This window comes from Astatotilapia calliptera, chromosome 22 (genome assembly GCF_964374335.1).
Source record: "Astatotilapia calliptera chromosome 22, fAstCal68.1, whole genome shotgun sequence".
NCBI classification, from domain to species: Eukaryota; Metazoa; Chordata; class Actinopteri; order Cichliformes; family Cichlidae; genus Astatotilapia; species Astatotilapia calliptera.
Window position 1 is genome coordinate 24,677,117 of NC_137442.1, and position 26,107 is coordinate 24,703,223.

Consider the following 26,107-nt stretch of genomic DNA (forward strand, 5'->3'; position numbering starts at 1 on the left):
AGTGGAAAAATGAAAATAGATCATTCATGGCTAAAAGCTGAGAAGAGCAAATCAGTCCTTCTGCCAGTTTCCCAGCATGCATGTCTCTGGCTTGAAAAAAAGGAAGTGCATGCCAACACATAGCTGAGCCAATCCTCTATTATTTCCTATTCCCATAGTCATACATTTCACTATTGTCTGTCCCACTTGCCATTATGGGCTTTCAGAGTGCCTGTGGTTAATAGTATCTTTGAAGTACCAGCACATATGGGCAGACACCAAACTAGCAAAAACTTTCCTATTGTTTGACTACAATTCTATAAGCATTCTATGCAAGTTCACCTCGTTTTCTTAAATGGGTCGACGTATCTGCCTCGGACCACGTTCTAGCTTGGTTCATTGTATCTGCATTCAAACAAAGCCAGTATTCAGGCACACAATACCCACTGCCTCACAGCGTTAGCCCATTTTAGTGAAAGCCAAGGTTGTGCCTGCCTTGTCCAAATGATTGTCTGCTATTGTCCCCCATTAAGCTACTGTCTGTAGAAAAACATATGGGGAGAAATATATAAAACTGTTAATTCATGATATATGCAGATGAGACTAAATGACTTTAAAATTTACATGTTTTTGCGTGTTGGGCAAGTTACTTTGAAAAAGTAATTAATTATAGTTACTAGTTACTTCTTCAAAACGTAACTGAGTTAGTAACTGAGTTACAAGACTCTAAAATTTATTAATTACTTGAAAAGTAACTATTGCATTACTTTAAAAAAAAGTGTTTAACCCTCTGGGGTCCAGGGTATAATTGGCAATTTTTAACTACTTTTGATGTTTCCTCTACATTTCACCTTTAAAAACTATTTACTTTGCCTTGTTTGGTATCATTCTTTTCAGCACAGCCTCACGTGTCTGAATTTACATTCATGTTTTCATTTTGACATACTGTATTAACACAATTGATCTAAATCTTCAATTTTAAAATCATATGCACGTGTTTTGCAAACAAAGTTATTTGCAGCCATTTACCTTTTACCCTTTGTTATAACCATTTCAAACTATTTACATAACAATCAGCTGTTCTGCATTAAATAAGATCCCACACAAATTATTTGTGTCACTCCAAACATTTCTGTCCACTATAAAGGAGAACATCACAGCCTGTGCACTCCTGTTCTCTACCTGGAGACAGCAGTCACCTCATTGCTCTGACACACAACACAAAACTATCCACAACACTACACACTAACTACAAAAGAAAACACATTAACTACACTCCAAACACGCTAAACGTCACAAATCTCTCACATCTCAAAACTCGCTCTCTCTCTCTCTTTTTCTGCTGTCTCTCTCTCTCTCGCCGCCACTCCTAAAACTCCCCCCTCTTCCTAAACAACCAAATGTCTTGTTGCCAACCTGCAAACAAGTAGCTGCACAATGGTAAAATGGCCCTGTCCCTTTTTTTTTTTTTAAATGCGTTGATGCCATTAAATTCAAAACTACTTTTTTTTTCCAAGCTTAACTATTTCATTTCTGAATAATATATTGGTTCATGGGATTTGCAGTTCATTGCATTTTGTCTTTATTTACATTTTACACAGCAGCCCAACTTTTTGGGGGATTTGTGATTGTATGTTGCTCTTAAGTGTTTTCTTCTTGTTCTCTCCCCCAGTTCCTCTGTTCCTCTGTACTTTGTGCATCCTGATTTCCTCTTTTTTCTTCTGTTTCCTCATGTGACACAGCCGTATTTTGCCATGATAACTCACATACAGACTCACAGTGGAAACAATTCCAGCCACGCTGTAGATGCTGATGACTGATTAGAAGTGGGCATATATCATGCAGCTATATTTTTTCCTGCCTACAACTGGTTTGCCATCTCAGTCTAAGGAAAGTCTTTTCTTTGAAACAAAATCTGTCTCCCCACTAATCTTGATGAAAATCTCTTATGATGTTTTTGAGCTACCTTGCCTTCAGACAAGCAATAAAAAATCATAGTTAAAAGAAAAAAAACATTTATCAATTAGACTTTTCCAGGTGTTAAATTTTACATTTCACTGATTTGAAACACCCTTTGACCTACTAGCTACGGACACAGTGGAGAGCGGGCAGACTCAGCTGTTAGCAAAGTGGGTCAGAGCAGCTGGCATGAGCGCATGAATATTTAAAATGAAACAGCTCCAGACTAAAGCCTCTGTAACAATCACTTCGATGCCAAGCAGTGTTAAACAATAGCAGCGTGTTGTACGGCTCCAACTGAGCAGTTACTGAATATTTCTGCCTACGCTGAAAGGAGGGGGAAGGTTACCAAACAGTAATAGAATTACTGAAGGAAAACACAAACTAGAAACCATCGCACCAGCTGCCCTGCCATCCGGTTCTACGATCCAATCCATCAGAGACTTAAAAAAAAAGAAAAGAAAACAGCTATAGGTCAAATTTAAAGTTACAAGTGTGAGACAAAAAGTTGGGAAAGGGTGCAATGGTCCCAGTGCCTGTCCCTATTTTCAAGTTCAACCTTTGTTTTCATCTGAAGTAGTCCCCTAAAAAGTTTTGGCGATCCTGCCCCAGTGACAAAAACAGTCCACAAACAGACAGAACAGCCGTCAAAAAAACCTTTATTTGCAGCCCTGGGTTGAGTCACTACCGTATTGACTTTGTTATTGTTTGCATTTCTGTGGTGTTGCTTTCAGTCCATCAGGAGTGAACCTGAGCTGATCATGTTCACTTTTACTTTTACTCAAAGACAGAAGATTTCATGTCAGACTGGAAACTATTCACTTGCTGTCAGGGATATAAAAACAAGAAACGTGGCAACTCTGACAGAATAGTAGCTATGGCATTGGCATTGTGGGCAATGTAGATGCAATTAGAGCCTTTTACAGTTTGTTTCAGCTAGGCGTTTTCCCTCTGCTAATCAATATACTGTGTTTACAAGGCATGCTTCTGTGAAGCAGATCAATCACAGCTGTTTAGCTCTGCGTGCTCGCAACATGTAGTTACATTTCAGGTAAAGTACACTCCAGGCTACACTGTAAGTTACAGCTATACTGTGGCTTAAACGTTGTGTCATCAAAACATACACGCATGCAAAAAAAGAAAATAAAAGCTATCATGATGTCTCAGCTGGTAAAGACGAACGGGGGGAAAAGGGGAAAGTGCATAGAATCACTTTAAATAGTGTTGAAAACACTTTGTAGAAATAATGGAGAACAAGGCTGCGATAGAACTAAAGAAGCACCTTGAAACTCTTTTGTATTTGTTGTGTAACATTTGTGTAAATAATGCTATAATACCTCAGTTATCTCAGAAGACATGCACAGAAGAGAACACTGATGGATGGCAGAGGCCATGAGATGAAGAATGGAAACAAACTTTGTAATTAACTCAACACATAGTGCTGGCATGCAGAGGGCCAGACATACTGACAAGTTTAAAAAATGAAGAAGAAAAAACAAGGAGCTGGGGAGGAGGAGACATGACTGGAGGATGGATGGAAGTAGGTCAGAAAGAGAGACTGAGAAGAGAGAGAGAAGAAGTGAAAGGGAAATGAAGAGAAAGTGACAGCCAAAGTTCAGATGTGTCTTTCATACCTTACTATCTTAGCGGTCTGTGTGTGCATATGTTTCCTTTTGGTGTGTGTGTGTGTGTGTGTGTGTGCACAGCCACATGTTCAGTGTGTGTGTGTGTCATTGTGATTGACAGCTCCCAGCCAGCAGCTTGCTCCAAAGCCAAAGACTTCATAATAAACAGAACAGGGTTTAATTTACTCCTTCAGGCAGAGTGGTGGTGCTCACTTTGCAGTCTGCTAGTACAACACACTGCATAAAATATCTTTCTCAATAAGTTATTTGATATTGAATTCAGATTCAACGTTGAATCGCTGTTAAAACATGAAATATCAACATTCATTTTTATATGTAAAACAGAATACACAAGAGATCCTTGATGTTATCTGACCTGTATACTTATGACAGAAGAAATTGATGTTTGTGTTCAAGCTCCAACAGCACTACCAATGCGTTTGCGTCTAAATGCTATGTTAGCCTCCATTTTATCACAGAGTGATGACATAGTAGATAATGATGGTGCTACCGTCATTCTCAAGGTTTTCACGATGGGATCGTTGATTGGTCTTTAGGCCTGTGTGACAGCTTAGCAATCGATTTCACAGCAGCTCTCAGCAATCACTCACAGTCGGTTAGGGAGACCAATGGTTGCTAACGAGTCTCCAAGCCTGTTTTACTGGGGCCTTACTAATACCCAATGCTAGCTGCTATATTATCCGAACATTGCTTCAATTGTTAATGTTCATTTAAACTTTTTGGTTTTCGGACCAGACCAAGAAGCTTAAGGTTAGTCTGCTTTCTGCATTTCAAACAAAAGGAGTATTGGCCAGTAGAGGCACCCAATTGTGTCCAGGTTTCAATCATCTAGCTGTTGACTTGAGGTGAGGTTGAAGAATTTGAAGAAGGAAGTCCTCTTTCTTCATTGTTCTTTCGTGCAATGTACAGGTACCACTGGCAGCTAAACAGCCCCAGCCCATGATCCTACTGCCGCCATGCTTGACTGTTGGTACAGTGTTCTTAGGTCTGAAAGCCTCCAAACATGCAAACAATCAGGGTAAACAGCTCCTGGGTTGTTCTTGAACATCCTAACCAATTTCCTCTCATTTGAGGGTGACAGTTTAGGTCTTCTTCCAGTCCTTGGCAGACTGGAGATATATCTGAATAACTTGTACCTACATAGAATTGCTTGTAATGATAATCCTGGAATCTGCAGTTGTTTTGAAATCACTCCAAGAGACCTTACAAGCTTATGTGAGTCTATCATTCTCCTTCTTAAATGTTCACTGAGATCCTTAGACCGTCCCATTGTTCAACCAAGATAGATACTATCTTGACTGTATGGTCGTATTAGTAGTTCTCCTTCTCGATTAATCTTTTTAACTGTGGTTATATAATGTTGAATAATCCAAACTATATCGGTTTGGACTGAAATGTTTGTGTTAATAATGGGATCCAAAACACCACTTTTTTTTATTACTAGTTTAGCTGAAAGACTAGAAATTAACATAACCAGAGTGCATTTTGTCAGCTCCATTACCTTGAGGTTAAATCTTGTGCTTCAGCATTACTACTGTGTTGTTATAGGGCAGTCCCATCTTCTAATTCATGTTTATGGAGACACAAGATCTACCCACTATCAAAATTTTCAAGTATTTTTAAGGGGTCACCATTTGCCACCTGATTTTTAAAAATCATCAAAACACACCTGCTGGAAGCAACACAAACACACAACCATGGAATGAGGGACAGAACGACAAAAGGAAGATGATAATAATTCATAATGTCACAGCTACTGACTTTACTGTCATTATTAGCTTCTGGGCTTTTGTTGTTTTCACTGCAACATGCAGAGTATTGCACAGTAATGGCAGCATTGTTACATTTCCCCGTAGGAATTGTGCACTGCTTATACCTTGTCAAAAAGGAAAATGCTTACAGGTTTTATTTTTTGGCAGTGAAATGATCATAAAGCCACAGAGTTAATGAGAGGTGGCTCGGTCCGCCCAGGTGGCACAACTGTCTAAAATCTGTCCATGGTTGGACGCTGACTTGGAGAGGCCCGTCGTCACGGCCACACCAATGACACGGCTAGATGTGGGTGAGCTTTCTGGGTGGCAGCTCTCATTCAGCCAATCAAGGCAAACAGGCCACGCTCTATTTAATGATTATCCCAGCATCTGTCCCCTATCTCTCATCTCAGCGTGAAAGCCAGCAAACACAAGTGCAAATACACTCGCAGGAGCTCAGTGAATCCCATCCAGCCGAGCAGCCCGATATTGGCTCGCATCGAGTAATTCAATCTCAATTTAATCAAATTTAGAAATGATGGCAAATGCTCGTGTGCATTATGAACAGGCTGTGTGCCCGTGATTCATTATATAGTTAGTGGAGAAGTGGTTAATAGAGGATGTGATTACACCAGCAGCAATTAATGCCAGTCCAATGAAATACATGATTACCACATTTGGAATGTAATCTCAGTTGTTATCCATGTCATGAGGAGAAAGGAAACCCAGAGATAGCCCTCATCCTGTTTACATTCTGTTTACTTTTACTTAGGTTTTACTGCTGCTTGACAAGGTACACTCGTTTCAGGTCCTGCATTAGCTTTGTGGAGAGGATCCCATCATCCACTACACTTTCATCCTCTCGAGGCAACAGTAGGGTTGGTTTTCACCTAGTCCCATTGATATCACGTTGCTGTTCATTTGGTAATCATCTGCCGAAATCCCTCTGCAGTATGCTTGGATGCTTGCAGCCACTCTCTAGCTCCTTTGCATTCGGATGCAGGTGATCAATATACAACCTGCTTTCCTCGGCTTTAAATCACAGGAATGCTCAAAGACTCCCTGCAGGCCTGGATGGAGAAAACGACAGATAACACGGAGCGCTGGGCAGATGAATAAAACGATAAATGTCAAAGAGGAGCAAAAGCTGTTAGATAGAGGGAGAAGAACAACTGAAGATACACACTGAGAGAGAAAGAAAGGCTAATATTCTTGATTTATCAGCCCTGCAGTCTTAGAGATGAATAAAAAGAGGAAAGCTGTCTCCGGCCGCTTATTGCAGCCGCGGGATGAATGTTCGCGTTTGCTCTGTTTTGTCTTTGGTTAGGTAAAAAATGAAGTGTAACATCAATAAAAATGTTAATCAGAAAAAAAACAATGCATTGTTTTCACTTTCAATTCACGCATTAAAAAGAAGAAAAGAAGAAAGAAAATAATCCTGACATCAATCATCAAAATCTACTTCCTACCACAAATGTCCTATCGCTGCACCTCCCATATGTGAGCCTCTAATCTTACCTTATACCTGTACTCAAAGTTTTATAAAAAAAACACCCCTTTGAGGTCTTAGTCCTTTCTGACAGGTATGAGAGGCCTAATTAGACAAAAAAAAATGACTCTCATCCAAACAGTCTACAACATTGCAATTGTTGTTCCTTTGCTACACTTAAATAAAATGTCTTCACATTATTTCTTGTTTTTCTCACCAGGTGAGTGAGGTGCAGCCCTGTCACGCCCACAGCGCCCCCTTTCGGCCCGGACGGCACACCATGCCCCGGCGCCTATGAAAGGGTACCATGTCAGCCGGAGCATGTCTCAGCATTCCTCGGGTGGTGGTGGAGGAGGTCCCTGCCACTGCACGCCTGATGACTGTGACGGTCCAGGCAGAGACTACTACCACGGTCACAGCGATGGCCACTTTTACCCTGGGGGAGGTCCCGTTGAGGCCCTGGCGCTGGAGAGGCACCACTCCCGCTCACACTCCCATAGTCACTCTGGAGGAGGCACCTTTCCCCGCTCCCACCCCAACCAGCACCCACCTCTCCAGTCATTTGACTCTTGTGAAGAGTGCCTATCCTCAGGCCACGGGGGGAAGATGCACCGCATGCCCTCAAACATGATGGACCAGTTTGAGAAGCAGGTGCCCTTCCATCATGATGGCTTCCACACACTGCAATACCAGCGCACTGCCAGTGGGGGTGCTGAGCAACGCAGTGAGAGCCCTTCGCGCATACGCCACTTGGTCAATTCGGTGCAGCGCCTCTTTGCCAAGTCCCATTCCCTGGAGGCGCCATCCAAACGGGAGTACAACGGTACGAGGGGAGGAGGGGACTACAGGAGCGAGAGAGGTGGGGGCCACAGGAGTGGAGGGGAGGAGGGCCACTACTCAGGCCACCAGTCTCGCTCCACCAGGAGGAACAAGTCTCGAGAACGTAGCAAGAGTGGAGACTCGCGGCATGAGTCAGGCAGACGCCACCGCAGCCGGACAGCGGGCTGGTGGAGCTCCGATGACAACCTCGACAGTGACAGCAGCTACTTGGTAGGTGGGGGTAGACCGGGGTATCCCAGAGGACATGAGAGCCTGGATGCTGCCATTCAGGAGCTCACCATGAAGAAGCCCAAGGAACGAGGCGGCGGACCGGGGTCTGGGGAGTGCATGGCCTGCACAACAATGGCTCTGGTGGGGAGTGAGGGAGGAGGAGGACAGCACGGGCATCACGGTCACTCCCTGAAGAGGAGCACCTGGTCAGCCATGACAGTGAGTCAGGCTAGAGAGGTGTATCCTTCTACCAGAGGAGGAGCCTATGACAAAGCCCTGGTGCCCATTGAGAGCAAGCTCAAGGAGAGGACCTTCCACTATCTCCAGGTGTGTCTGTCCCTACATATCAGCAAATGTGTAATCAAATATATATGTGGTTTGGTGTTAAGCAAAAAAAAACAAAACTTATTTTTAAGGAATGAAAAGATTGTCTTGAACTTTTGTTTTTCTGTTTCCACTGTCTCAGACCCTTGAAGATTAGGCTAATTAGTCCGCTGCCATAACGACAACTATCATTGTGTACGGGACTTTATAAAAACGTGTCGACCATCTCATATCTTCTGCCTCTGCTCTCAGTCTGTGTTGCATCTCCATGTGTATATTTGACAGCCAGTACAGACACACAGACGCAGGGCATCTAGACAAGATGAAGCCTGCTCTTCAGTTATAACACAAAATCTGTCAATGCAGTGCCTTCTCACAGGCTTGTGGGGAAGTATGGGCTTGTATAGCTGTGCTTTAGAACATAAGTGCTGTGAAACAATCAGAAAACAACAGATGTAGCACACACACATGTCAGTACTGGAAACACTTTGATTTCACTCGCTGTGAATTCATCAAAACTGCATAAACTACCTCCAGCTTTTCGTGTAAATTGTCTCAATTGGACTTCATACAGACTTTGTATTTGGAAGCTGGCAGGTTAAAGATGATTAGTGATCTGACAGCCTTGGACATTTACATTCTCCATGGATGGATTATCACGTCCACGAGATCAAGGCAACAATTTGCCACAGGCAAAGAATATACAGTACAAGTATACCCTGTATTCCTTTTGTTTTGTTTTTTTAATTGCTGCTTTATGCTTTATGCTTTATGCGTTATGTTCTAGACACCCCAATAGATATGATTTAAGGTATGAAACACATGCTTTAATATAAATAAATGGAAAACATGCTGCCATGATTGGCATCTCCCCATGGCATTCTTTGGAGTATTTGATGTCTTTAAAGTTAAAACTCAGTCTGCCAGAAGGTTCCAAGGTTCAGTGGTGATAAGTGACAAACGATTTCGTTTTCTCTGCATTTCTCTGGCGAACATCAAATAGCCTTAACTATAGGAAATTGTTAAATATAATACACACGTTTCTTCCACAAACAATGTCAGAGAGTGAAGCCAACTTCCAGATTTCCCAGGTCTAATAGTGTTAGCACTGCTACACCACAACCAAGATCTTCCCCAGGAGGCAGGACTGTAGGCTCTGTCAGATGCTGACAGTTTACACTTGCCGACATGCTAAGTTGACATTTCTCCTATAGGCTGCCTGTCTTCTGTCTTTCTCCTTATTGACCACCAGACTGAAATTTGACCTATAGGCTATCCAGTTATAGCTTATGCTTTAATGTACTAATTGGCTAAACGTTTAAAAAAAATAGGAAAAAGTGCAGACACTACCTCACCACCATGTGAGGAAGGTGCAGAGCTGAAAAAATATAACATAGAAATCTAGTAGTGAGTGCACAGTGTATGTGTGAAAGTAGTAACCAGCAATCTCTCTGGTACTCCTTAAAGTAAGATGTCTTTGTCATCTTTGTCTTTGTCAAAGACGACAAAGACAGACTGCTTTGTAGAGCTTTTCTGATTGCTCAAGTGGCCAATCAGAAAAGTTTAGGTCTACAAGCCCGTCCTTAAGTTTCTAAAGTTTTACCCACTGAGTGATGACTGCTGGGGAGGTAAAATACCCATTGATTTTAATTTAGGCTTTGTCCCTCCAAAGGTTAATTGTTTCAAGGAAAGAAAAGCAACCATTGTCCCTACAATTTTGGTTTAGACCCTGGTTTTTCCAGTTGAATACACAAGTAAAGGTATTCAGTTACTCAAAATGCCATCTTCCTGCTATAGAAACAAACCTTTAATAGCAACACAGCCAATTTTTGTTTCAAAAGCTCAAGAAAGCAAATTAGAAGAAGAAAATACAATCAAAGATGGGTAAGATCCTTGTGGTAAAGCCTTTGGATTAATGGGGAAATTAACAAGAATTTTTCAAAAGCATAAAAAACCCTTTTTCTTAAATAAAGGTTTCAAAAAAATCAAGTGAAAAGTATTTTTTCTTGGTTAAATGTCTGCCTAAGAGGCCAGATGGACTCTCCTGGCATTTTGCTGTGAGTCAGAAAACAATAATCATCTTCACCCACCGTGTTATTTACCTGTCCCTTACAACAGTCGCTTACCTGCCTCCTGTCAACACGCTGTAGCTTGAATCTGCCGCATGCAATTTTCAGAGAACCCGTTCACTCATTTTATCTCCTAAAATGGCAGAAAAGGTTAATTAAAGACTGTTATTGGCTGTTACAGTGGCATCTCAGAGAGCACACGCACGCACACAAACACACACACACAAGCACGAGCTCAGAAACCTCCAGCTGTGTTGAGGTAGAGCTGCCATGCAGGCTGTGTTTCTACGGAAACAGCAGGTAGCCACAGGAGTCCCTGGTGTTTTTCCAACTCTCATCCTTTAGACACAGCTGAGGTCTGCTGATAGAGGAGACAGCGAGAGCAGGGTCGTCTGTGTGTTCGTGCTTTTCTGAGGACAAACCCCACACAGTTTACCCTGTGCTTTAGGCTACCATCACATTCTCACCTTAGGACACGAAATGAACTTCCCCTGCTGCAGCTTTTCTCGTATCTCCAGGTGTCACCGGTGGTTTGGGGAGGCGCGGAGAGACAGTATGTTGAGTGAATTGTGCCCAGCTTAGATGTGCCAGGGCAGGCCAGATTGATCCACGGCTTCAGAGCAGACAGCTCACTGGAGCTGCAGATATAAAGCTGTTCAGGTCTGTTTCACCAGGATGAAATGTCAGGACTAACAGCAGCACAGGTGCAACAACTCCAAATTGAAACTGCCTGAGAAAGCAAGAGCAGATATCATACACCCAACAGCTGCCTTTAAACTCTATTACTTGTGTATTAAAGGTGGCACTTGTAATAAGAGACTGGCAAATAATTTATATTGTAAGGTAAAGACTCTGCAATATTAGTAAGAGAATAACAACCATCAGATGATCCCCTGTGAATGAGCACTTAGCCATGAAGAGAAGGAAGAACTGCTTTTTAACAGGAAGAGACCACCCACAGCTAAGGGAGGGCCAGCCATCTGCGTCCCCTCCCTGTGGGAGTGAGGGGGAAGAAGAGAGTAGACACAAAGTTATTGAAAATTCAGATGCAGGTGTTTCAGGATCAACCAATATAGTACCTTAAGTTTATCAAAATCAGAGAGTTTCAGGCCTAATCTTAAAAGTACCCAAAGTGGAAGCTGAATCAACAACAGAGGGGTCTGAGTCACCATATGCACAGAAGTGCTCTACTGAAGGAAGACATGCAGAGTGTTGGCATGAAGAAAGAGAGTGCAAGGGACAGGCCGAGATGGTGGGAGATGATCTGCTGTGGCGACATAAAAGAGAAGCCGAAAGAAGAAATCCCATTTCCACAGGTCTGGAAAACCAAGCACCCTGCCTTTACAAACATTTGTGAAAGAATCATTCATTCTAAAGTGCTAATTGAATTTGATTGTGGTGCTTCAACAGGATGCCAGCACTGTAATAAACCACTTTGTGAAATATCTTCCCTCCTAGGTATTCCACAATCAACTGTAATTAGTATATTTGTAGGTGAAAACATTTAGGAACCGCAGCAATTCAACCAAGTGAGTCAGACCAGAGCGCGGTCGACACAAAGTTTGCCAACGTTCTCCTGACTCACTAACTGCAGAGCTCCAGACTTCCTCTTACATGGACATCAGCACAAAAACAGTGTGTCGGGTGTTTCACAGCATGGGTTTCCATGGCTGAGCAGCTCTTATGGTGTGATATTTAGGTGGCACTGTACTTCTATCCATATAGTGTAGCTGATAGCTCAGCTGCACATTTCTACCCCTAAGCTTTAAAAGGCTGATGGGCTATTGTCGTCACCCTGCCGTGCAGGCAAGTGGCGTGGACACCCAATGTTGTGAATGCGATAACTCAAGAATGAGCTTTCGTAGGATTATGAAATTCGTACTATAGGTGCAACTACTAAAAATCTCTGACAAGTTCGATTCTCAATGACCTGATTTCTGAAAATCCCCCAGGAGGCTGAGGAGTAGTACTATTTCATATTTTGGAAACTCTAGGAACCACAAGTAAGCCTGAACTGTGACAGCAAAGTCCTCTATTGGGGTAATATTGTAATATGAGGTGTTTAAGATACGATGGGTGCTGATCTTTCAGAACTTTGGATGTGAAGAGAAGGATTTTAAATTCAGTTCTGCATTTAATTGCATTGAAATTGAGCAGCCGCAATGTGAAAAATATGATCTTTCTTTCTAGTCCAACTTGTTATTCTTTTGGTCACTACCTGTAGCTGTAGGTGAGGGTCAGGACCTAGGTCAGTCAATAAATCGACAGCCTCACTTTCATCCTCCTCTCTCCTCCACACAAGATTAAACTTTGAATTTCTCCATGTTACGACTGAGTATAAATTGGCTCTACATCTGCTGGATTTATGCAAACAGTCAAAAGTGAAGAGCTAAATGTAGTTTGGTTCACATTAAGAAAAACGCTCTACAAAGCGTTGACTAAGTAGTTTTTGTAGCACCTGGAAACATTTGATTTGATTTGATTTTATTGATTAGCATTCAAATATCTCAGTGAAGACAGAACAAAGATCTACCACAAAGCAAGAAAGCATGAGACAAGGCTAATCAAAAGGTATTAGCTGAAGCATTTGCTTATTACGCCAACCCTTTTAACAAAAGATCTTTTTGCATGCAGCTCCTGTACACAGGGCTCGAAGCAAATAATAAAACAAAGCAAAAACAAAACAAACAAACAAACAAACAAGAAAAAAAAACTTTCCACATGGTCAGTTTTAAAACATAAAACACATGGTCAGTTTTAAATCAGTTCAAGTATGCTACAGCAGTCCCTCTCTCGTTGCAGGGTCAGTCTACCTGCTGTATGTTATTTCCATGTGTAAAAAAAGGAAACATGTACATACAAGCTAATACTTACACAGGTTTCCTGCAAAGAGTCAGGACCGAGCAATAAATGCAAGTGAATCTTCGCAAGTCTACGGTCAGAGGCAAAGGGACATGTGCAAACTTTCCCCCATGGCGTCAATGCCAATCACAATGTGTGGCATCAGAACCTGATGCTCTCCGTTCCCTGAGCCTCTCACCTTCCCCTCAGCCTGTGTGTGATAGATATGAAATGATTAAAAAAGAAAAGAGGGCCGAGGGGAAAAAAAAGCTGAATATGGAGTAAAAGGAATGAAAAGAAGAGCAAAGCGGTGAGGTACAAAGAGTGTTAGAAAAGATGAATGCAGAGGGACCCAGAGACAGTAAAGCAAGCTCAGGGATAGAAAAGAGATAAAAGAGGTGATGGTAGCCAAGGGGCAAAGCAAGAAGAGGAGAGAAAGGGGCGTTTGAGGAAATGAGAGAGATAGTGGACGGCCACGGGGATCACGAGATTAGGCTGAATCATCTTTTAAGTGATGACCTTAAAAACACACACTCAGCTGGATGCCAAACCCCGGGGCCTTGGCTATGTGTGTGTGTGGGTGCAGGTGTTGGTCACATGCTCGTATATGAAGCTGCACCTGACAGCATTTACAAAAAAATGAAAACCAAAATGAAAGGCTGAGAGGTCCTTCGGCCAAAACAGCTGCTGTTAGTGTACGAGTGAACACACACATATATAAACACACATATCCAAGTGAGTGGTCCTCCACAATAGTAGCATGTTACATGCGAGGTTAATAGCTATACTCACGAGCTATGATGCTAATTAAAGCTGCGCTTGTCAACATAAGGGGTCACTCGTGGCGAGAAATACCCCTGTGACCTCATCACCTAATTCTGCATTTCTCATCAGCTCTACTGAGATTTTTCAGATCAGTTCTGGGTTTTGACTGTTACCGAACGCTGGTCCTACGCTGTCTACAGCACTGCGATCAGGAGTCCTGTAATTATATTTTTTATGTGTAAGGCAACATCAAGTTAGTCTTTAGACTTTCCTAACAAAGTAAATACATAATAGTCTATACATATAACGAGTTATTCATTAATTAGTATATTGAAGTATAATACTTGGACCATAAATATAAACTTTACTACATTGTGCTGTCTTTTATGGTCATGAAAATTTCTCCGAAGTGTTGAGCCGTTGTTGTTAGTTTCCTCCATCAACCTGTGCACAGCTCCTGACGGGCGCTAAAGGCTAAACAAAGATCAGCCCATTGTCACCAAAACTCTCTCTGTACTAGATATTTGGATATCCAAATGTCTGATTATCTGGCTATTTATTCACTTTATTTATATAGTGCCAAATCAAAACAGCAGTTGCCTCAAGAGGCTTTATATTGTAAGGTAAAGACGCTACAGTAATACGGAGAAAACAATCAGATGACTCACTGTGATCAAGAAAAAACTTGCTTGCAGAACCAGGCTTAGGCAGAAGCAGCCATTAGTGGCATTAGTGGGAGAGAGGAGGGAGATGGGACAAGAGAGGTACTGTGGAATAATGAATAATTTAATGTAGAGTGGTGTCTAAGCATATAGTGCCATTATTAGCCTCCTGTAGTTCTTTGTTTTAGGTTGTTGATCCAAAGACTGGCCAAATGCTACTTTAGCATTTAGCATTTGCCTCATTTCAGCACAACACACATTTAGAAATTAGCTGAGAAAATACCAGTCAAGACATCTTTCATGCTTTGTGTAATTTGAGACCAATAAAGCAGCTCCAGACTGAATCTCAATGCTAATCAGTTAGCTGAGGTTGTTTGATTAGAATTTTTTTAATGTGTTGTTTTATGTTGTCTTATTTCTTCAAAGTAAACAAAAGGTCATTTTCAAAGCGTTAAAGTAAAAAAAAAAAAACTCATGTGTTTCATGCTTGACTTCGCTTCCCAACTTTGGAGTAGTTCCACATGATACCCACTCACTGAAGGGTTGCCTGTAATTGCTGAATTTGCAAAACTTCACTGACACTGTGATCTCTTCCTGGGTGCGCTAACGCCTTCGTGTATTTTACATTAGGGCCACTGTGAGAACATGTCAGCGTAATTCTTGGGGTTAATTTCATTGATTCTCTATATTTCTCTTCGTGTTGTCTTTAGTTTCTTGTCTTGACTGCACTGCTGTGTTTGTTGTTTTCCCATCAGAATCATTTGCTCGTCTGTTAAATTGCGTCTTCTGTTTCGTGTTTTTGCCACCACGTTCATGTCTTTCTCCCACTCCGTGTCGCCACTCCTGTCTGCTGCCCTCTCTCTCTTGTCTACCTGTTTTTCTCTGTTTTTATTTATTTGCTCTCCGTCTGTCGGCTTTTGAGCTTACGTTGTTTTTCCTTCTCTGCGTCAGTGTTTTTCCAGCTGTCAGACTTTCTCTCTCTCTGTAAGTCCCTTCATCCTATTCTCTCTTTCTCTTGCATCATTACTCGTGTATGCATACATGTGCATGTGAGCGTGTGTGCACGAGTGCAGTTGACTTTTCGGTTGTGTCTGCCCTCCAACCCAACGCTGTGTGCACGTGGGCCAGAACTGTGCTGCTAAATAAACCTTTTACCATTCGAGGTGTGAAATATTTTTCGATTAATTAAGAAATATATTTCTGTTTTGAGAAGCCTTTGGATCTTGACATCAGATATTGAGAAGAAACTGCAAACAGTGCGGTGACAATATCTCGGTGTTGATTAATTCACATCATGACTAATTCCTTTTCCCTTAACAGTGGGTGTAGAAGAGGAATGCATACTTACTTTTAACGCATTTAACTGTTTGACCTACTAAAACCATGTTGGTCCCACATGGTTGTTACATTTTTACTCACTACCTGTTGCAATTTCAGATCAGTACAAGTTGGTCAGTTATGGTGACCGTGTGCATGTTTGGGTGGATGTGGATGTGCCTCAGGTCCCTTCAGAAGACTGGGGAGGTGGTTATGGTGGTGGCGGAGCAGCTGACAGCGGAGGGGAGATCCCTTGCCGTCGCATGCGGAGTGGCAGCTACATCAAAGCCATGGGCGATGATGACAGCGCCGACTCGGACACGAGTCCCAAAGCCTCGCCCAAGTCCACGCTGATTGCCCAGAGGGAAGCCTTCAGACGATCTATCAGCATGGATCAAAGGTCAGATGGCACAAATTCAGCTTTTATATTCATGCTGAAATACTTGTATTTACCCTCGACTCAACTCTCTGCTTTCAAAAACCGTAAAAAACACGTTTATTTGGTTTAGTTTGGTTGTCTTTTTTTTAAGCAGTGCAAAAGCAGCACAGGATATCAAATAGGAATTGCACAGATGTGACAGAAGTAAACAATAAAATACAGAAACAGACAGCAGTGGGATGACAAAGGGGAAAAAAACAACAACGTGGAACAAAATGCAGAAAAACAAAATAGCAAGTTAGTCCTAGTATGGACGGTTGCTGTTTATGCGAACATTTCCCCACAGGAGGATTTCTGCATTATGTTACTTTACAGCTTTTTTTGGTTTGCATTTAGAATTCATTCCTTTTCCATAACTTTATAAGAGGCTGCAGCTTAAATACACAACACTGTTTGATTGTGCCTTTAAGGCTCACTCTTTAAATGTGGACAACATTATTTTCCACAGTGTGGGTGAAAATACAAAACCATTGGATAATTTCTTCTCATAGCTTCATAATATCTTTTAGACAGTCTAAGTCTCCCTCCTTAGAAAAACCCTGCTCTCCAAAATCTTTATTTTCAGTTTGTAACATGATAAAAATCTGATGTTTACAAACACATTTTGGGATAACTATTAATTTCAGACTTTAAAAAGATCCTTTCAGACTCAGAAAATTCATGTCTGTTTAGTTAAAGTAAATAAAGGAGGTTTGATCCCTGTTCAATTTGTAAGTTTGTTCACGTACAAATAAACCAACAGTCTTTAATTTTATGGTGGTTTCATTTTAATGGAGAGAGACAGAATATCAGCCAAAAATCCAGAAAAAAACACGTTACATAAACTTTATGAACTGAAATGCATGTTATTGAGTCAAATAAATATTTGAAGTCTGTGTGTATGCTTGTGTCGAATAGATTACGATTAATCAATCATTACCGATATGCCTGTTCTCAGCTTGTTATATGTCTAAAACAAACCTCTCCGTAGAATCAATTTCTTAAATTCCAACTTCCCCACCACCATGGGGAAGACCAAGGAGCTGTCAAAGCACATCAGAGACAAGATTTTAGACCTGCTACGGGACCATCCACAATAAGCATGTCAGGATGGTGACAACTGCTGGTGCCATTATTTGGAAATGGAAGAAATCTAAAATGACCATCAATCAGATTCTGTCTGAAGCTCCATGTAAGAGCTTGCCTCATGGGGTGAGGATGATCATGAGAAAGGCTGTGGATCAGAACAAAACCACACAGGAGGAGCATGTTAATGGCGTGAAGGCAGCTGAGACCACAGTCACAAGGTGCCCCTGCTCGAGAAGGCAAAGGAACAGGCCCGTCTTAAATTTGCAAGTGAACATGACTCAGAGAAGACTTGGGAGAGAGTGCTGTGGTCAGCTGAAACCAAAATCAAACTCTTTGGCATCATCATCATTTGGCATCTGCTCATTGAGGGGGCAGTAGATTTATTTTTTTTACTTTATTTGGCCTTTATTTATACAGGTATTCCTATTGAGACTCAATGTATGGGGCCATGTACCATGAAATCTTGACAAGAACCTCCTTTCTTCAGCCAGAACACTAACGATAGGTCATGGATGGGTCTTCCAGCATGACAATGACCCAAAACAAAGGAGTGGCTAAAGAAGAAGCACATTAATGCCATGGAGTGGTCTCGCGACTCTTCAGACCTCAGTCGTATAGAAGATCTGCAGAGCTTTGATTTAGAGTTTCTTTAAAGACGAGTGAACCAAAATCCTGAGCTGTGTGCAAACCTGGTGACCAACTACAGCATCTCACTGCTGTGCTGGCCAACAAGCGTTTCTCCACCAAGTACTAAGTCATGTTTTGATTGGTGATCAAATACTTTTTGGTTGATGTTCTGTCTCTCTTCATTCAAATGAAGCAACCATAAAAATGAGAGACTGTTCATTTCTTTGTAAGTGAGCAGACTTACAAATTTAACAGGCGATCAAATCATTGTTTCCGCCCGTGTAAATACTCTGGAGATTATAGATAGAAACTCAGTGACCCAGCAATGCCCTAATAGCAAGCACTTAACAAGTGGGTGATTCAAAGAACACAGAGGAAAATAAACATCAGCTAGGACGAGGCACACTGTGTTCTGTACACATGATTTCACACTCTGTGTGAAACTGAGTGAGTAACCCTTTTAAGACATATATAAAGACGCATTTCAGTAACATTCAAGCACCATTTATTTAGACAAATTAAGATTTTAGACCATAAACTGAATTATTAAACTAAATTATTGCTTGGTGGTAAACATCAGTAAAAAGATAACACCAGCGGATTTCAGTTTATAGGGAAAGAAACTGAAAAAGGATGTTAATGTTCTTGCATTATGCAGTAAATACTTTCACATAGGCAGCCTTGGGAACCTTCTCACATTTAACTGTAGCTCTGCTTGAACATCATAATAGCTGCTGGAATGTCTGGATTTTATTTTTCATATAAAATGAACAAAAATGATGGTTCCCTAATTGGCATGGAAATGCACCGTCACAGCACGGAAAATGACTCCAGCTGGCTCAGTCATGACACATGATGCAGTGAATTGTTATTTGATGGTTCACCAAATGGTGAGCTGTTTGTGTTGCAAACATTTTTTTTGATAAAAATAGCAACGCGAATGGCGGACGTGTTTACAGCCACAACAAAGCATCAATACTAACATTTATGCTTGTGTTTATTCCAGGCACTCGTGTAAACAGTGTACAGATTCTTACCCTAACAGCAGAACCACACCCAAGACCCACACCCGCTCCCGTAGCTACACCCGCTCTTTGACCAGCACACAGGTAACAAACAGCAGGGTGAGGCTTTGAAGTGTGTAAACCGCTCCTAGAATTGCCTGTTTTTCTACATAGATATGACCTAGGAGATCTGTTTTGAGACCTTCCTGTCCTTCCGGGTGCAAACATGAAATACGTAAGCCAGCGAGGCTGCAGTGCAGAACAAAGCAGGCACAGATGACAATGGATTTGACGTTGATTACATCAGATACGGCATGAAAGGCATAGATGGGATGAAGGTGAATTGCAAGGCATCTTCAGATGTCTTCAACTGCGGGATGGCTGAAACAGTGCATATTTTATGAGATGTTAATGTTCAGAATGGCATCAGTGGAGGCATTAGCTGATGTGGGCTGGCATTGTGGATGCACCGAGCTAACGATAAGCTCGATTTGATCTGGTCATTCGTTTATTGAGGAAAACGATCCAATAGTGCATGTCTGTGAGGGCGTAAAGAGCATAATTTGAAGCTGAAATTAGATGAGGGATTTTCAGTCAATGATATGAAAATGGGATCAATCATGAATGGGACAAAGGTGATTTCTGAGAAGCTTTGCACATTAATGAATGCAGTCCACAATTCAAGACCACCGTTACCCTCCAAAGGAGAGGTCAACCTACAAGGTTAACTCGACTGTAAAGTATGTCACAGCAAAAATCTGACTTACATCAGGAAATTTATCATGAACGAAATTTCCTCAATGACTAGAATCTAAATTAAGTTTCTTTAGGACTTGTGTTAAGCTGCAATAACTTTATAGGTTATATTTGTGTAGAAAATGACAAAACTGGGTTCACAAGCTTTCAACAGACAGTTTCTTTGGGGATATAAATTGTGCATCTGACATGTGTAAGACAAGTACTGATGTAGGAACTCTCATCCCCTGCACCTTCCCGCTCATCCTCCAGCTCGGAGAGACGTTAAACCGTCAGTTCGAAGCCGTGTGTGGGACCATGTTCGGGGAGGTGGAGTCTCAAGCTGTCGAAGCCCTGGATCTTCCAGGAGTGTTCCGCACTCGCAGCCACAGCTACGTTCGCGCCATCCAGGCCGGATGTTCCCAGGATGACGACTGTCTCTCCGTCTTCTCCATGTCTGGCCCCCAGGGAAGCATCAAGGGCGGGGCCGGTGAGTGTGCGGTTTGAGTCCACCAGTATGCAAAAGTCTGGGGTGTCTCTGTGGAGCGTTTGGATGCGCGGCTGCCTTTTATGTGGCAGCAGCGCGGCAGGAGACACAGTGGGAGATGAAACTTTATGACAGGCTGTGTGCATTTACGTTGACAAAAGCAAATTCACGCACACACGTGCACACACACTCGTTGCACAGCTGCATCCATTTTTAATATACAGCCTTTTCTTGTCTTCGCTATTCTTTCAACCTCTAATGAGCTGTTTTTTACCCCTCTCCTCTGTGTTTGTGCCTACATATGCATGCTATAGGCTCAGCTGTGTGTGTGTGTGTGTGTGTGTGTGTGTGTGTATTACATTTGTGCATGCTCTTTGTTCTCTGCCATCTCTGCCTTGCCTTTGTATCTCATCTCTCTCCGATCACCCTCCCCTGTCTGATTGCAGGTTTCACAGGCTCAGAAATAGGTACAGGAACCCATGTGATTATGATGATAGCTCAGTGTCTCCAGCTTTTTGTCTCTGTCTTTTGGTTTCACTCTTGATGATGTTTGCTTTGACAAGTCTTCCCAATAATGCTTAAGCCTAATATTGGGCTGTTTTTATTTGCCACAAAATCCATCCAGTGTTTCCTAAAGCCTCTGTGAAGTGTTATCCACTTTCAGCACAGACCCCTCCCTGGTACACCAAGTCACACAGCAACACTGCGTATGCACACAGGGTGGGTTACAGCTTTGGAGTGAGCATCTCTGCACTCTGAAAATAAACTCTGTTCAAATATATATTTAAAGAAACTGTGAGTGATGTCTTTCTTAAATATTGCTCTCAGGAAAATGCTCTGTCTTCTTAACTCATTCACTGCAATTGACGTCTATAGACGTCAATTGAAAAACTTACGTTGACTGCCATTTACGTCTATAGACGTCAATTACGTTTTTCAATGGGAGGGGCTAGAATACAACCTCGGGCAGCTTGTCAGTGAACATCAGACTGCTTGAAATGTATTTTTCACAAAAAGCTCGTTTTCTCCCTTTTTGTGGTCAAAACAGGCATTTTTGGTGGAACCCACCTCTCTTCTACAGCTGATTACTAAAGAATGGAAAATGGTAGAAACAAGCTTTTTTTTTGGATGAAAGAAGAGAGTCTGTTCTTCATTTTGGTAGGTTCAGCGTTTATATGATCATAACACACAGTTTTCTGTGGCTCTTCAAAAATGAGTAAAAATGGCAGTGAATGAGTTAAGAGTTAAATTAGCTGCGGGGAAGAGGTTTTTGTTTCGCTATCATGTCTGTCTTTTCCAGCGCATCCCTCCCTGCCACTCACTGAAATTTATACTAAAAGCTGTTTATTAATGAAAAGAAGTTGGACTTTTGTGTGTTTCCTCTTCCATCTTACACTGGCTGTAATTCTTAATGGCTTTATCGTTGTTCTCTCCTCCTTTCCATGTTTGTTTGCCTCTTTATGTCAACCGCTTTCCTATTTTTTTCACTCCTTAACTTTCCTGTCACATTCTCCTTCCAGTCTGTCCCTTTTGTAAGTATCCACCTCCCCCGCTCCCTGTTGATATATTACCCATTTTGCTTTTAACAGCCCACTGTGCCTTTGTCTTCCTTTTCCCCTGCTCTTCTGACACTTCAGTCTTTCCTTATCGTAAAGGTGCTCCTCCTCCACTCCCACCCCGCATGTCAAAGTCTTCACTTTCGGTGCGAGCCCAGAGCAGCACAGAGTCCACCCAGGATGCCTACTTCCAGAGCAGCGGGCAGTTGGTCTCAAGCTCCGGTCCCGGACGCCCCAAGCAGCACAGCAACTCCGTGGACCTGGGTAACTCTGACGGGCCATCGGGCCGCACCTCCAGAGGAGGCTACTACACTGGCAGCGGACCCGGGCGTTCCCGACAGCACAGCAACTCCGCAGAGAGCCTGGACGGGGTTCGGGGCTCAAGAGAGCTGGTGCCCTATGGAGGGGGTCCTGGAGTCGGGGTGAGAGCCAAACACAGCAGCTCAGCTGACAGCCTTCTGGAGGGTCCGCCAAGGCCAGCAAGAGAGAGGGATGGCAGAGTGGGAGGCAGTCTGGGGAAATCAGCCTCTCTGCCTCAGAACAGCATCGTGCTGAGTAAAGCTGGAGGGCAGGACGAAGGGCGTGCTGTCAGAAAGTGGAGGCCATCCATAGCTGTGCAGGTGAGAGGAAAACAAAAAAATATGCCTTTTATTTTCATTTATTTAGATTAGGCTCTCTAAAAGATGATAGAAAATAATCAAAGGAGCTTGCAAAGAAAGCGTCTGGACTTCTTTAAGTTGCTTGAAGACGTTTCACCTCTCATCCGAGAAGCTTCTTCAGTTCTAAGGTCAAATGGTGGAGAGTACCAGATTTAAACCTAGTGGGAGTGACCCCCCACAGAGGGACAAAAGGACCCCCTGATGATCCTCTAATCGCCTGAGCCAAGGTGGGAAACTGGGCGTGGGTCCCAATCAGCCAGAGTTTCGGGTGTGTTCATTGTGAAACCTGGCTCCACCTTATCATGCGAATTCCTGAGGTCAGATGGCCCAGGATGTGAGTGGGCGTTAAGGCGTCTGGGAAGGGATCTCAAAACTGGATTATAGATGGCAGAGAGTTGGTGTCCTAAACCCCCGCCTCTGTTCAAAGATGGTCGCTCACAGTGGACATAGATGGATTCTTTGCAAGCTCCTTAGACTACGATGACCTGGATGACTGAGAACCTTCACAGACATATAGAAAAATAATGAAAACTGCAAGTCTTCAAATTGCTTGTTTTGGTTAAACTGTATCCTTTGTTCACAAATCCAAACTTGATTTGCAGTGATACGAACTTCAGAAAGCACCAAATCCTCACGTGTACCGAGCCCGAACAAGCAGATGCTTGGAATCTCTGATGAAGGCGCAGTAGTTTGCACAGTTAAAGGCTGTGAACTAATCACTGCACTCCAGCCCCCTCAGTTCTTCCCGAGGATGTTTGGTTTTTTGGCTTGGTGAATAACTTTACAGGCAAGCTTTACAGATGCTAATTTTCAACTCAGCTAAGCCAAGAGAAAAATGGTTTCAGCACCAATCGAAATACAGTCCATTTACACAAAGAACATGCATAATCCCTCAGCGTTAGTAGCTGCAAACCATTTTCTGCTCCATGTGAAGACTTTGTCGAGTTTTCCTGCGATCTAGGTGCAAAGCTTAGCTATTCAAAAGGCTATAGATCCATAATTAGCATACAAGCTTGGGAGTGGCATCAATATTCTGCTATAGAGCTATACTTTTATTAAATAGGGACATTCATCTCTGACATGTCTTCAGAGATGGTTAGTTATTTTTTAAGTCCCCTCTAAATGAATGAACAGAGCCTTAACACTAGTTGTCATACAGTAGTCACATGGACGTAAAAATGGCCTGAAAAGAATCACCAGTCAAACCTAATTAACCTCAAAAGTCAAATAGCTTAAGTACTATTTCTACTACACAGTAGTATCCCATTATTATGATGTCATTACTAGCTCAATCCAGGATTGTAACACGATCGGTGTGTCTGGTCATCCTGTCAGAGCTCTCAATAAATGCTCTTATAAACTCTCAGGCATGGAATTGTGTCCTCCTGAGAATCAGCCTATCTACCCTACTAAGTCATGATGTACTAAATAAAGGACATCCTGGACTTTCCATTGATATCTCATGTGTTTGGGTTGCCTCTTTTAACACCAAAGAGGAAGGAAATCACAAATAAAGTTCAATGGGAAGATTCTTTTTTCTTGGTTCTTAGGAGGATATGAATGCAGATGAAACGGTTTTGAACCTCTGCTGTTCACATGCATCCATGCAACACAATGACTGCATTATATAGTCCCTGTATGTTCAGCAGGGCAGGTGAGGTTTCCGATTTCATTCTCTCCACTCTGACTGTGGTGCTCGTGTCCTCCTCTGCTGCAGGTGGATAGCTCAGAGACCCTTTCAGATTCCGACACGGAGGGCAAAGCTCTGACCGAGGTCCACTCTGTAGGAGTCCAAGTGGAAGACGACAAAAGGTACCAGGAAAGTAAAAATCAAAGAAAAACTACTCATCTTTGAAATCCAGTCTAAACATGAGCTGTTTATTTTGCCTGACATTTAAGCTGCTTTCATTATAAAAAGAAACAAACTTGCAAAATAAGACGTGTTTGTTTATCTCGCTAATTTATCTTTGCTCCAAAATATGTAGCTTCATCAAGAACTTTTGGTCTTTGCACAGTAATTTATGTGAATAATTTTCATTTACAATTTGAAAAAAAAGCCTTCATCTCCTGAGCGCCCAACAGAGCAGCCACCTATGGTTGATTTCTAGGCTAGATCCTATTATTTCATTTAACATTTCATCAGAGATCACAGCTTGAACTCGGCAACACTTTCTTCCAAGAATGTCTTGTTTTTCAGCCATTAGTGAGTGTAACCATGACTACTGCAAATCATACACTCTACATGACTTTCGCACGTGACTCAACCCATCTCCTAATTATATCCAGCTTTGCCTGCAGGTCAGATTTGCACGCATGCATGCAAACACTCGTAGCATCGCATACTTCCAAACCCCCGAGCGGTTTGTGATCATGCATCCCTTAACAACGTCCCCCCCGTCCCCCCACGCCCGTCACACCTGCTCGTCGAGCGCGACAGCGTGACATCTCAGAAAACAGCAGACTGATAATGGAAATCTGAGTCACCCCTCATCAGACAGGAAAGAAGGGTGAGGAGGAGGTGGGGTATAAACTTGTAATAGAGTTAACGATCATCGCCCAGTCCACCGACGTGACATTTTGCCCACACTGGTGCGTCATATGCCAGAGGATTTAGCAGGTCTTATCATAACCAAGTGAGTAGTAGTGAGTGCAGTGACATGGCAGCCTTACTCAAAGAAGAACGTGCAGTTAACAGAAGCCAAAATAATAGCACAATAAGAAAGCATTTGCATATAGTTCTCTGTGTGACTCGATTTCTCTGGGACTGCATTGACTCCCTGTCCTGCAGGAGAGCTCGTTTCAAGCGCTCCAACAGCGTGACGGCGAGCGTGCAGGCCGACCTGGACCCCGAGGGCTTCCCGGGATTGAGCATCGCTGTGCCGATGCAGGACAAAAGTCTCCAGTTTGGCTGCTCCTTCCAAAGGCACTCGTCTGAGCCCGAGTCCGCCAGCCAGTATACAGAGTGCCATCGCACCGTCCACACACAGGGACAGTGGGCCTACAAAGAGGTAGCAGTGAGCAATTCTCCTGTAGGATCACAGGCAGCTGTTGAAGTTTTACAGAAACAATCAAATACAAAAACATTTTAGCTTCATTGATCTCTGAAGGAAAACTTTTGCCACTTTCACTTTAATGCTCCTCTGGGCTTCATTTAGACATAGTAAATGACAAAGTCCTTATATGTGCATGATTATTTTGATAGTGGCAACACTGACAGCAGAAGGTGGGGACACCCAACATGTTTGCATGTCCTCGGGTTAATGGATAGAAATTCATGGTGTAATCGGTGTTTAATTAACTTGCAATCTTACAATAAAAGACATTTTCTTCCTTATACAACATCTGAAAATCAACATTTTTTCTGAATATTTTGCAATCTGAACTACTCATTTGCTGGGAGACCTGACAGATCAGCCTTGGGGCTGAGAGTAATATAGACAGAAACAGCTGAAGACACCTGGAGGCAGGTTTTCTCTAGTCTTGTTAGATTTTATCTTGTCAAGGCTGAAATGTAATTTGCTCAAATACTGTATTTAGGTACAGCACTGAGGTATCAGTACTGCACTTTCATCATTTTTCCCCCTGTATAACACTTTATAGTTCCACTCATTTCTGAGGAAAGAGTTTGACAGCTTTAATTACTATGATTTATACATACAAAACATTAACATTAGTATATT

The 26,107-nt window shown here is 42.4% G+C and overlaps 1 protein-coding gene across 1 annotated transcript in view; it reads left to right on the forward strand.

Annotated features, from left to right (window-relative positions):
* Positions 1 to 26,107, forward strand: part of dlgap3 (discs, large (Drosophila) homolog-associated protein 3) — a 165,823-nt gene that overhangs the window by 131,503 nt on the left and 8,213 nt on the right. The window contains exons 3-9 of the mRNA XM_026157071.2: positions 7,045 to 8,201; positions 16,038 to 16,252; positions 18,993 to 19,095; positions 19,999 to 20,215; positions 21,850 to 22,388; positions 24,145 to 24,239; positions 25,216 to 25,435. Coding sequence (XP_026012856.2) covers positions 7,119 to 8,201; positions 16,038 to 16,252; positions 18,993 to 19,095; positions 19,999 to 20,215; positions 21,850 to 22,388; positions 24,145 to 24,239; positions 25,216 to 25,435 — 2,472 coding nt within the window. The 5' untranslated portion in view covers positions 7,045 to 7,118. The remainder of the gene's footprint in view (positions 1 to 7,044; positions 8,202 to 16,037; positions 16,253 to 18,992; positions 19,096 to 19,998; positions 20,216 to 21,849; positions 22,389 to 24,144; positions 24,240 to 25,215; positions 25,436 to 26,107) is intronic.